The 13332-nt window shown below is 32.5% G+C and overlaps 1 protein-coding gene across 3 annotated transcripts; it reads left to right on the forward strand.

Moving 5' to 3' along the window:
• Positions 1-6039: 6039 nt before the first annotated feature.
• LOC109011588 (protein SMG7-like) lies at positions 6040-12937 on the forward strand. Of its 3 annotated transcripts, XM_035688634.1 has the most exons (9): positions 6040-6236; positions 7510-7650; positions 8188-8793; positions 8896-9018; positions 9454-9686; positions 9773-10171; positions 10280-11715; positions 11850-11995; positions 12393-12937. In XM_035688634.1, the coding sequence occupies exons 2-7, from the start codon at positions 7579-7581 to the stop codon at positions 11691-11693; spliced, it is 2847 nt and encodes a 948-aa protein (XP_035544527.1). In that variant the 5' UTR covers positions 6040-6236; positions 7510-7578; the 3' UTR covers positions 11694-11715; positions 11850-11995; positions 12393-12937. The 3 variants fall into 3 exon arrangements, with proteins under 3 accessions (XP_035544527.1, XP_035544526.1, XP_035544525.1); XM_035688633.1 differs by having other exon boundaries at positions 7499-7650; positions 9773-11715; XM_035688632.1 differs by having other exon boundaries at positions 9773-11715.
• Positions 12938-13332: the final 395 nt, after the last annotated feature.

A 13332-nucleotide genomic window follows, 5' to 3' on the forward strand; every position in this document is an offset into this window, starting at 1 on the left:
AATGTGACAACTCTTTTAAAATTATTTTACAACTTATTTTACCGTCAAATAATAATTATGCTCATTCATTAAAAATAATTTAAATTTAATATAAATATCTTTTATTTCAAATAAATATATTATCATTTTTAATTTTATTATTCTCTCATTTTGATCATATCAAATTCAAAAACGTAATAAATTGAAATATGTGTATAATTACCCTTATTTGTGGAAAGTATATTGTGTAATTAATTTATATACTCTACTAATAAGATGGTCAACCTCGTACCATTTCCATATGTCACTTCTAAAAAATAACAAAATTATTAGATAAAATAAGAAAACGATATGTTTTTTTTTTTCAAAAGTCCGAGTAAATAAAATATATTTTGCACTTCTTAAAATTATTGTTCATTTTATATCCGATCACTTTTGGATATTGCACTCTTAAATTACCACTTTTTCTTAAATAGCATCATTATTTTTTTTTTTTTTTACGAATTTAGACGATAAATAGGTAAACTAACAATGTTAATAGCATTACAATTTTAAGGGTCGAATTTTTAAGTTGAGAGTTGAGACTACTTTTGTAGAGTTTAATAATGCAATGTTCTATAATGATTAGTTGGAAGTGAAATGCGTATGTTAGGCTGCAGGAGAATCAGAGGTTTGGATTTAAAATCTACGTCAACTCATTTCAATTCATATCATATTATCATTATAATTTTTTTAAATTTTTATATTAAATATAATAAATAATATAATTTTTTTAAATTTTAAAATAACTTTTTTAAATTTTTATATTAAATATAATAAATAATTTAATTTTTATTTTACTATTTATAAATTATGTCAATTCATTTTTAAATTCAAACATCTCCAAGCTGAGGACTGCTGCTTAGGAAAATTGAGTCGAACTCAACCCGAGTTGAATCCCAACAATATTATAATAAAGTCGTCGTTAGCTTTATTTTGCAAGGAGAAAATGCTGCATCCACCGTGGATGCAGCACTACAAATTTGTAGTCAGCTATTGATATTTTATTATTATTATTATTATAAATCTTTTATTTAAATATTAAGTAAATATTTTTTAAAAAAATATTAAAAAATATTAAAAAATATGTGAAAATAATAATAAAATAAAAAAATATCATTTAAGGTTCATTTGAGTAATAGAGTGTGATGAGAATATTTTAATATTATTTTTTATTTTATTTTTTATTTTATTTTTTTTTGTTACTTGTTATTATTATTATTTATAAAATATTTAAAATTATCTCACGTGCTACATTATGTTTAGAAGACGTTTGAATTTAAAGATAACTTGAGATGAATTGAAATGAGTTAAAATAAATTATGAATAGTAATAAGATGAGTTGTGAATAGTAATGAGATTTGTGAGTTAAAGTTATTGAATAATAATGAATAATAGTGAGATGAATTGAGATGAACTGAAACGTCTTGCAAATTCGAACGTCTCTTTAATCTTATCGACCCCTCTCGTGCTACACTGTCCACTGTCGGTGGTGTAGCACGATTCTTTAACAGGGATATTTCAACTCAGTTGTGGCTTGAATTAAACACAGCGTCGAGTCGTTTTCAGGACGATAGGTTCTTTAGCGGGACAATGACCGGTGTTTTCTGGACATCTGTCGGTCACCATGAGGAATGTCCTTTCTCGTGCGAGTAGGATGCCGGTTTTGTCTGCCTGAAGTAGTTGATCCTAGATAGTTGACTGCCGTGGATACTTGAGGAAGAAAAACACTTGGAATTTTGTAGGATTAGCTTGGTTTCTGTGGGATTAAAGTCTGCATCTCTAACAGAATCTTTATTTTTTTTAAATAATATTAAATACAGTTATAAAATACAAAAATACAACATATTTTTTTAAAAAGAATAGAGTTTATTATTAACTAATTATTTTTTTTTTTTTTTTAAGTGTACTTGCTCACTCTATCTTCAAAAATATAACATATTGCGTGGCCTTGATCCCGGGTATCCTCTCTGATGGGAAAGTCGGACTTTTGGCCTGAAAAATATGAAGATTCGTAATGAAAAACACCTCACTTTCTATAATATTTTACATAAGAAAAACTCTACTCCCACCGAGTAATATGACCAATTTTCTGTATCGATTTTTTTTATTTAATGAATTTGTGATTTTTTTATTTTTTAAAAATATTTAAAGTGTTTCAAAAAATAGTTGATAAAAAAAGGAAAAATTTAAACTGTTCGATGAGGATTTGGGTGTAGGCTGTAGCATCAGCCTTTACATGATTATATTTTAAAATAATAGATATTTTATAAAATATTTTATAAAAATAACGTCAATTTATAAAAATACTTTTATTTTAAAACATATATTATGAAATATATTGTACGTCAAATGTGTTGTATGAATATCATTATTCTGATATTTTTGCTACCAGAATCATTTCTAAGTAAAATAATGAAAAATCACTAATATAGTAACCCAATCGGCAAAAGTTTGGAGATCGTTCTTTCCTCTCTTACCTGAGATCACATGTTGGAAATAGGTTATCTTAATAAAACTTGGAGGTCTTTTCATATTGGTACTTTGGCAGGGTTGCGGTGCCGGGCTGCCCCTCTCAGAATTAGTTGTTATGATTCAATCCAAATATACTGTAGTAAGGTTGCGTTTGGATGTTGAACTAAATTGAGTTGAGTTGAGTTTTTTATGAATAGTAGTGAGTTGAGATAATTGAATGAATTTTATGGGATCTACATAAAAATAGTTTAAGTGTGTTTGCATATTAAGATGAATTTATATATATTTATATAAAATTATAAATATATGTGACGTCATAGCTGACGCAACTGGTAAAAAAAAAATATTTAAAACCATGCAACCGGCTTTTATTCTTTCACAATTGTGTAAACCGATCAAATGGAAATACGAAAATCGAGGCATGGAAAGAAGAAATCGAGGTAAAATGAAACAATAGAAGTGAAATTGATCTGATGTTTGTTAGTATGGGGCCCGAAGATGAGTTGTTTATTGAACTTCATTCAATAAAAGTGAACCTTTGTGTTTGGATGTCGGAGGCATTTTAAAAATGAACTCATCTGATATGAGTTGATCATCCAAACGAAACCTACAAGTCTTTCTGATCAAATCTATAATAAGAAGCTACACCAACCGCCTATCCCAGTCTTTAAAAAAAAAAAAATTGTGAAACAGTGAGAAGTCATTCCATATCCCACTTTTGACTTTACACCTCAAATTCTTTTTTTTTTTTTTTATTTCTTCTTATTTATCTGTATTTTATCCTAAAAATAAAGTGCATAATGGTAGTTAAATATTGGTTTTAGAAAAAATATATATTAATTTATATCATTTAAATCACCATTTGTTTATCATAATCTGTCATTTTTATTTTTATCGTGTTTAATGTCACGACAAAAATAAATATGATAATTTAGAAAATAATAAAAATAAAGTTTTTTCTTAAAAAATATATCAGAAAATAATAAAAAGTAAAATTATGGTAGTTGGACTCGTTTGGTTACGCAGTTTAAATAAGATGATATATTTTATTGAAAGTTGAATAAAATATTATTATAATATAATTTTTATTTTAAGATTAAAAAAAATTAAATTATTTATTATATTTTATGTGAAAATTTAAAAAAATTGTAATGATTATATGAGATGAGATAACCAAACCAACCATAAATCTTAGTTTTGGTAAAAATATGTATTATTTTAAAGTCCTGCTAGGTACAAGTGGGTTGGTGTGTTAATATTTTATTCAACTCATCTAAAATTATCTCATATCACTTCGCTATTCATACTAATTAGTCAATTACTAATTATATATATTTTTTTATCAGGATTTGAGAGAGTGCCCCTGGGGGGAGAGAGAGAGAGAGAGGGAGGGGGGACAATAACATTGTGTTGCTGATTGTCATTAAATATTAATTTGAATAAAATAATTATAAAAAAATAAGAATAATTAAGTTTAGATAATAAGTTGAGATGAGATGAAAGTTAAATAAAATATTATTTTAATTTTAAATTTTTTTAAATTGACTTATTTATTATATTTGATATAACAAATTTTAAAAAATTACAATAATTATATAAGATGAGATAAAATGAAAGAAATATCTAAATAGTGTGTAGTCGTGTAGGCGGTGTGATATTGGATGCATGGGCTTATCTTTGACCCCTGGGTTGGTTTTGGATTTCGTGTGACACAAAACGTACGACTAGGACTGAGCACCGACAATGTCAAAGTCAGAGTCAGAGTACCCTACCTCCAACTCCGACTCCAACTTCTTAGAGCGAAGTCGGATTTGGGTTTTATTTTTCTTCAACTTATTTGAAATTTAAATTTGACAATCTCATGCTCTCACTAGTCGGATTGAAAAAATAAATCATTTGTACAAATTAATGTTATTATACGTTAATATTATATGTTATTATATATTAATGTTTATACATTAGTATTACATTTTATCATACATTGATTATTATACTTTAGTTATTATATATTAGTATTATATGTTATTATAAATTTATATATTTTTGTTTATACATAATACATTAGTATTAAATGTTATTATGTATTAGTTATTATATAATTAGTATTACATGTTATTATACATTAATATTTATACATTAGCTGTTATTATTCATTAGTGTTGTATGGTAGTAACAATCAATAGTATGATGTTTACATATACATATATTTTTATAAAATATGTACAATATCAGAGTCAGAGTTGGTACATTGCCACCTCTGACTCTGACACTAAATCTTTTTGTTAAAAAAATTCTGATTTATCATAATAGCGGAGCTAGAGCAGAGTTGGTGCAAAGTTAGATTTTCAAATTTTTATGCCCTACTTAAGACACCGCCAAAGCTATTTAATGAGAATTGTTTGTTTCACGTCTGAGTTATTTAAAAAAAGTAGTTCTACAGACCCCGCTAACAAGTCCCGCTCGTAGATCCCGCTTGACGTGGTTTTTCACATGACAACCACGTGTTTATTTTAATTATTAAAAAGAATGGAGAAAAGGAAGAAGAAGAAGAAGATAAAAAAAACGAGATCCTTTATTTCACAATTCCGAAATCCCCTTTATGCTCCCCAACTCCAGCACCGTCATCGAATTGAGTTCGCACTGCAACAAAAAAAAAGATTGCCTGCATCGTCTCTGTAAGAAGCTTACAAAACTGTAAAGCATGAGAATGCCAACTTCGACGCAGTTCCTCAAACAAAACACAGTAAAATATTATCGCGCGAGTAACAATTTGCACAGGAGATTGTATCAGATTGACACATTTTCTCCCTCAATTCATTTTCATGTTAAAAACAAAGGATAAAAATAATAATAAAGACAACTTTTAAAACTCAGTCACAATCCAAAACGAAGAAACAAAAAGTCTCTCCAATGGTGGTTTATACTTTATAGTGGCTAGTAAAAATTACGGAATTTTAGAGTTTGGATCGTAGCTTTTCCCCGTTTGGTTGGGTTCCTCGTCGTTCTATGGAGGCGATGAAAGGGTATGTTGGCTAGGTTTCGAGTTTGGATCACAACATTTTAATTTTGGTTTTTAATTTTATAATTTTATAATTTATTCGGCAGCCACATCAAGCGGGATCAACGAGCGGTGGGCGTAGCTTTTTCTATTCTAAAATTCGAGAAAAAAAAATTAGAAATTTAATACATATTATTTAACAACTTAATTAGTTTTTATTTTTTAAATAAAATAATATTTTGACTATTTTTATAATAAATTTCGAGAATATAAAAATATTTTTTTATTAAGCTAATTAAGTTTATTTGTCAAATGTTATGTTTTCTTTGTGGACTTTTTAAACATAGGACATGGAACTTTAATAGAATGATATTTTATCTGAGGAATATTTTTAAAAATAAAATACCGAATGAAAATTGGTTAAGAAAAGGAGAAAATAATAAAATGAATTAAGGTAACAATTTAAAAAAATAAAAAAAGAAAAAAACTCTCCGCCGACCTGGAAAACCTATTAATACTCGGTGCAGCGCCAAGAAAACAGCAACAGAAGCTTGAAAGAAAAAAAGAAAAGAAAAGAAAGATTTGGAACGTTTCAGAAGCCACCGAATAACGGAAACCTAGATTGTTCTTCCTCAAATTTAAATTGTGGTGGCATATGCGTCCCTCACGACCGCTGAATTTAAATCATTGACGGCGATTCGTGTCTGGAAGACGATATCTCCGCAGATCTGATTTCAAGAAAGAGGTTAACGTTAAACTCGATTTCTTTTTGGTCTATTTATTTCGATCCAATTAAATCTTTCAATTGAATGCATGCTTGGTTAAAGGGATTTTTTCCCGTCTGTTGGATGCGATCATTAGGCTATTTTCCCAATTTTGATGGGTTAGGGTTCGAAATGTTTTCTGATGTCGACTTTATGGTTGAGGACTTGATTTTTTTAGTATTTTATTTTGAAACCATGACGGTGGTTATATACATTATGCATGTATTCCTGCGTATCAACGTATGTATTAGAACTTAAATATTACGTCGATAATTTTGGGGAACTTGGAACATTTATGGTGAAGTTGGTGAGCAATCGTTTCTGGACGATTTTTATTGTTTTGTAAAAAGATTGGATGCTGTTTTACGGTGTTTTGTAGGCTGAGATGGAGTGTGCTGATTAACCAATTTTGCTTTTATTTTAGGGGAACATTACTGTTTCCCTCTTGAGAAAAAATTGTACATGATCTCTTCCTCGACGTTCTATTACTGGCAAGACCGGGACATTACGTCTTGTAGACATCAGAACTGATGGTCCTTGCAGCCTAAAACTTAAAAGTTGCTTCTTAGACATTGCATATGATGCGTTTAATTTATTAGAGGGGAAGTTTATCTGATTTTGAGGTCCTCTGTGGTCCTTGTGGGAAAGTTATAAAATAAAGGGCGTCTATTACTAGATTTCTTTATATGATTTGGATAAAATTATATTAATGATGGAAGAACCAAAAGTTATATGTGCAAATGATAAGAATTTTGATGTAAAAGCGTCCTGTATACTTGGGTTATACCTTTTATTTTTATCAATAAAATATTATTTTACCGATCTCAAAATAAGAGTTTGAGGTAAAAGCTTTGGTGAATCAATTGTAATTGTGTGACTGGGAGGACTTTCTTGTGCTGAAATACCACATTCGAATGACCTGCTAGATGTTTATTCACTTTCCTTTGCATGTAACTTTATTCACATTATTATTAGACAACTAAAAAGTAGCAATTGCAAATCGAGGACTAGTAATACTTGTATAAAGAGTCAACATATAATATGAAAGTAATTGGATATTGCTCAAAAGATTTGACATGTTTTCCATTCGTATATCCGTTTTCTGAAATATCATGTCTGAAGCTGTACATGTGATATGGCATGTCATATGTTAAAGATTATAATTGCTGTGTGGTTGTTTATTCATTAAGTTTGAGTCCCCTTTTGGTTTCATTTTGAGATTTGTTTTCTGATCGACTTGTAGCTTCTTTGCAGGTTAGATGTTGTGTATTGCTACTAAAACTGCATTTTTCCGAGTTGAATTTCGTGAAACTTTTTTTATGTATGATGGCGGTTCTGATGGATAATTCGTTGGATCTTTCATCAAGGGAACGTGCTCAACGTCTTTACAAATTGGTATGCCACTTCTTTGTTGATAATGTATTATTTTAAATTTTTTATAAATGTTAAATTCTCGACTCTTTCTTTTCATATTTTATGACAATGTCTACATAGTCATTCGTAGATATATTCTAGTCCATATGTTTTTGCTTCATCACTCTCTCTCTCTCTCTCTCTCTCTCTCTCTCTCTATGTATATATAAAAAATATATTCCTCTTCTTTTTATTCTTTTGTAATCCAACATTTTAGTGTTTCACTTGACAACCGAGCCATCTTTCATGGACAAAATGCTAATTATTATTGGCAAGATGGTGATAGGAAGGAAAGATTAAGGATGTATAGTAGACTGAGTTTATCATGTTTTCTCTGTGAGGCATTATAATTAAGCATCTCAGTTATTTATCATAAGGCGTCTGTTATTAAACTTTTGGTAGCTAATTGGTTAGGCTGTTCTAGCTGATTGCTTAATATGAGCAACTTTTACCATCGATTATTTTTCTTTTTGAGTAAGAATTACGAACATCTTTTTACTGACATGTATTGTGCTGTAGAATGTCGACTTGGAGAATAAACGCAGGAGACTGGCCCGGGCAAGTATTCCCTCAGATCCCACTGCTTGGCAGCGGATGCGAGACAATTTCGAAGGAATTATACTTGAGGATCATACTTTCTCTGAACAACATGATGTAGAGTTTGGTCTGTGGCAGTTGCATTACAGGCGAATAGAGGAGCTTCGTTCACACCTCAATGATTCTCTGGATTCAAATGGTTCAGCCATGATCCAGGATGGGAAATCTTCTTCAAGACCTGATCGAATCTCAAAAATACGTTCTCAGTTTAAAACATTCCTTTCTGAAGCAACTGGATTTTATCATGATCTGATGTTGAAAATCAGAGCAAAGTATGGTCTACCCCTAAATTGTTTTCCAGGTGATCCAGAGAATCAGTTCGTAGTGTCTAAAGATGGAAATAAATCTGCTGAGATGAAGAAATGCTGGATTTCTTGTCATCGCTGTCTGATTTATCTGGGTGACCTATCACGTTATAAAGGTTTATATGGGGATGCTGATTCCAAAAGTAGAGATTATGCAGCGGCATCAAGTTATTATATGCAAGCTTCTTCAATCTGGCCTTCAAGTGGCAACCCTCATCATCAGGTTTTGCTTCTAATCCATTGTTATCATGATTTTATCTCACCTGTCCCCTATTTTTCATAATTGATTTCCTTATCATGCTAATTTGTACTCTGCTTATTTCAGCTTGCATTATTAGCTTCATATTCCGGGGATGAATTGGTGACAATCTTTCGCTATTTTCGGAGTCTGGCAGTTGATAACCCATTTTCAACTGCAAGAGATAATTTGATTATTGCATTTGAGAAGGTATTGTTTCTTTGGCCTAAAATGAGGTTTTCTCTCATGCATGAAGAAGTACGGCAGAAAATATGCATATATTTTGTTATTATGTGTTACAATACCTATTCTCATTATACAAACTGATACGTACCTAAGATTTATTTTATGGCTGGAACATTTAGGTGCGGTTTGGATAGTGAGAGATGAGATGAGATGGTTTTAGATGAAAATTGAAAGTTAAATAAAATATTGTTAAAATATTATTTTTTAATATGATTATTGTTTTGGGATTTGAAAAACTTGAATTGTTTATTATATTTTGTGGGAATTTAGAAAAGTTGTAATGATGAGATGAGATAAAACACTTTCACTAATAAAAATGGAGAAAAAGGATGGTGGTCAGATATATGGCTTTTTTATATTTATTGGTGCCAAATTACATCATACATTGTTTTTCCTCAGAATCGGCAAAACTTTTCCCAGCTGCTTGGTGATGGAAAAGCTTCCTCAATCAGGACTGCACGTGTGCGAATGCATGGGAAAAGAAGAGGAAGAGGTGGAGCAATGCCTCTCTTGAAACATGAAAACACAGATGTGAGTTCTGTTAAGGAGACTGCATCCAGTATATCTGATATTTCTAAAGCTTTCAGCATTAAGTTTGTTCGACTTAATGGTATTCTTTTCACTCGTACAAGGTATATACTGTCAACATTTATATTTCTGGTGTATTTAAGATATACCTATGAAATGAATACTTTCTGATATATAATATATTCTACAGTCTGGAAACATTTGGAGATGTTTTCTCTATGGTTAGAGTTGATTTGCTTGAGCTTCTTTCTTCTGGGCCAGAAGATGCATACAATTTTGGTTCAAATGCTGCAGACAGTGGAATGACGATTCTTAGGCTTATAACAATTCTTATAGCCACAGCTCACATTGTTAGTAGGGAAAATGAGAATCAGTCATGTGCTAAAATGTTACAACGTTCGGTTTTGCTTCAGAATGCATATACTGCCATCTTTGAGTTTATGGGGCTCATACTTGAGAGATGCATGCAACTGTTTGATCCATCGAAAAGCTATTTACTGCCTGGAGTGCTGATTTTTATGGAGTGGTTAGCCTGTCATCCTGAAATTGCAGCTGGCAGTGAAGTTGAGGAGAAAGAAGCTGCTGCTAGGTCATTTTTCTGGAGTATTTGCGTTTCATTCTTGAACAAGCTCTTGTCAAGTGGATTAATTTCTGTTCTTGAGGATGAAGATGAAACTTGTTTTGTTAATATGACTAGGTATGATGAAGGTGAAACTGCCAATCGGCTTGCACTGTGGGAGGACTACGAATTGAGAGGTTTTCTCCCTCTCGTTCCTGCACATATGATTCTTGATTTTTCAAGGAAGCAATCTTTGGGGAGTGATAATAGTGATAAGGAGAGACAAGCTCGCTTTCAAAGGATTATAGCAGCTGGAAAGTCTCTTGTTAGCATAGTTTGGGTTGGGCAAGAATATGTATCTTTTGATCCAATGCTGAAGAAGTTTGCGATTGGCATTGAATCTCATATATGTGATGATTTTGTGCTTACTAGTTCTTGGGAGATGCCTGTTTCAAATGGCATGGGACATCCACCGGGGAAGAAAATGAATGTGGGAAATTTGCAGCCAGAGGCACAGCCATATTTAGAAGGGGAAGAAGAGGATGAGATTATTGTTTTCCAACCATCTGTGACTGATAATCATGCAGATGCGATTGATCCCAAGTTTTCTTATAATTTTCATGCCCCCCTTGGCAATGCCCCCCTGGGTGACAAGGGATGTTGTATCGAATCTGTTTCAGCCCCACTTGATGGTAAAATATCAGAGAGCACTTTAGATACTGATTCAATTAACCCAAATGCTCCAATATCTCTTACTACCATTCTGCCCCAACATCTGCAATCAATACAACCATGTAATTCAAAGTGGCTGCTGGAGCAACAAGTTTGTCTTGCCAATGGATTGAACAGTTTGAACTTAACAGAGAATAGGCTTGTTGGGAAACCTAGTTTGCAAGAACATTTTGAAGTTTTGGAGCCGGCTGCACTCTCAGATGCCCTCCCACAGACTCTGGATATCAGTGCTGGCAATGAGCTTTTTGCTCAGGTTTCTGACTCCAGGATACCATCCAAGTTTGATTCAACTATGTCTACTGGAGCCAGGTTTGATAGTCTCTCTCTGAACTCATCAATGACCTTGCCAGCAAGTTTAAGAAAGAATCGAATGAGCAGGCCGCTGAGGCACTTTGGTCCTCCACCTGGATTTGGCCCTGTTCCTCCAAAACCAGTGGGCGAGTCCTTGTCTATGACTACTTTGGAGAAAGAGACTTTGAAGCTAGATGATTATAGCTGGCTAGATGGATATCAGTTACCATTGCCAACTAAGGACACTGTGTTTGACAAGCCTGTCACTCACACTGCACAATCGTATCATCAAGCAAGCAAGGGCAATATGGGTATGATATGTTTTCCATTTCCCGGAAAACAAGTTCCAACTTTGCAAGTCCAAATGGAGAACCAGAAAAACTGGCAGGGATACCAGGCTCCTGATTATCTGAAAGTATACCAGAGGTGGCAGCAACAACAGCAACTTTGTAAAATAAATCAGGACTCTATTCCCATGCCAAAGCAGTATGAAGGACAAACGTTGTGGGATGGCCATTTCTTTGTGTGAGGTCATTATGAGAACATAGATGGTAAATTGTTAATCAGCAATGTTTTTTTTGTCTTTTTGCTTCCGAGTTTCTGTACTCTTAAAAAAATCACTGTCACTATTACATTTGTAAATTTTTTACCGGACAGAATTTGCTGATTCATTTCCTTTTTTCAGGTTTTGAAGAATCTACTGTTGTGATCAATCCTGTGGGCTGGCACAACACTAATTCAGCGTCACCTTTTTGCAGTCCTGCTGCCATTTTTATTAAGCTTTGTTGGAGAGCATGTCGTGGAGTTTTTCAAGTGCCTGCTTTTGAACAGGTCTCTTTCTCCCTCTCTACCATGTGCAATTGCATAATTTTTTTCCCTATTTCAGGTGCATTACATATACTTACATGTTCTGTATGAGGTAGTAGTTTGCCTGCCATGCCCACAATGTACATATATGTCATGGGATGCAGGTATAGTGACAATTGAAACTAAGGTGAAATTTTGGTTAGAATGTACAATTTTTTTTTTTTCCAAAAATGGTTAGTTTATCTGCAATGCACAGACTGGTGGCCATCTGAGCATTTATGATGCAATCTAGGTCTGATTTTTTTGTGCCACAAACCAACCCACTCCCCATATTATACAGGGGATTGGAGAATTGCAGTAGATTACTTTGCCAATGATCTTAATCCATGGCCTAAATAAATTTTCTGTGTCTTTTGATCAGCTTGTGCTGAGGTCCCAGACTGGATAGGCGGTGATGAAAAGGGAGCAAGTTGGGAAAAATGGAAAATTTACTGAAGAAAACTGATGGTTGGATGTTGGTCACAAAAATTTGTACCCCGGCACTGGGTGGGGACCGCCCAATGTTTGGATTGACATAAAATAAGAAAGCACGAGTTTATCCCATGTACTTTCTCGAGGAAAAAGTTAGTTTCAGGAGGAATGCTACTAGTCAGTGCATCATTGCTGTAGCAGGCAACCGATTGATAGAAAGCTATTGAGGCAATTTTGCATGAGCTACTTGAAAGCTTCCAGTTATCAGATTCAAAAGGGTTTGTGGAAAATAGGGTTTGGCTAAATATGTAGTCGGATTTGGGATGTTATGTGATAAATAAAGCATGTTCTGCGAGCAGAGACACATTTTGGGGTTTTTAGCTATTTGGTTTTTAGAGCGTTCATGTTTCTCGGTGAATGCTTGACGTGATTGTTGGTATTGGAACACTATTTTTCGAGCATTTGTTAATGGCAATACGTGGGTTTTGGTATTTCTGTTGATGTCTAGGTTTCATTGTTCAATAACTTACTGCCTTGTGTTGGAGTTTCATCAACCATATAAAATCCTTCCAAATTACGATTTGAAAAGGATAAATAATTTTAAGTTTTCCGAATTTTCCCATTTCTAGGAACATAAAAATAGTTAACCGTGCAGGTCTTGCTGAAGCAAGATCTTCGTAATCTCAAGATCTCTGACCTAAAGCAACTTGCAGGAATAGTGCTACTATACTTCCTCAATTTGACAACTTGGTGTCCTTTGTGCAAATTGTATTTTTATTTTTATTTTTGCTTTTATTTCAAACATTTTTAAAAAATAAAAAAAATTTAAATGCATGAGCTGTTAAAATAAGGGAGCAAATTGAGGAGGCTTAGTAGCAATAGTAGCATTA

The sequence above is a fragment of the Juglans regia genome, chromosome 3 (assembly GCF_001411555.2).
Source record: "Juglans regia cultivar Chandler chromosome 3, Walnut 2.0, whole genome shotgun sequence".
In the NCBI taxonomy this organism is placed as follows: Eukaryota; Viridiplantae; Streptophyta; class Magnoliopsida; order Fagales; family Juglandaceae; genus Juglans; species Juglans regia.

Coding starts and splice junctions, on each gene's coding strand:
- LOC109011588 (XM_035688633.1), top strand. CDS start 7,579: ATGATGGCGGTTCTGATGGATAATTCGTTGGATCTTTCATCAAGGGAA. Junction 7,651..8,187: donor CTCAACGTCTTTACAAATTG/GTATGCCACTTC, acceptor ATTGTGCTGTAG/AATGTCGACTTGGAGAATAA. Junction 9,687..9,772: donor ATTCTTTTCACTCGTACAAG/GTATATACTGTC, acceptor TATATTCTACAG/TCTGGAAACATTTGGAGATG.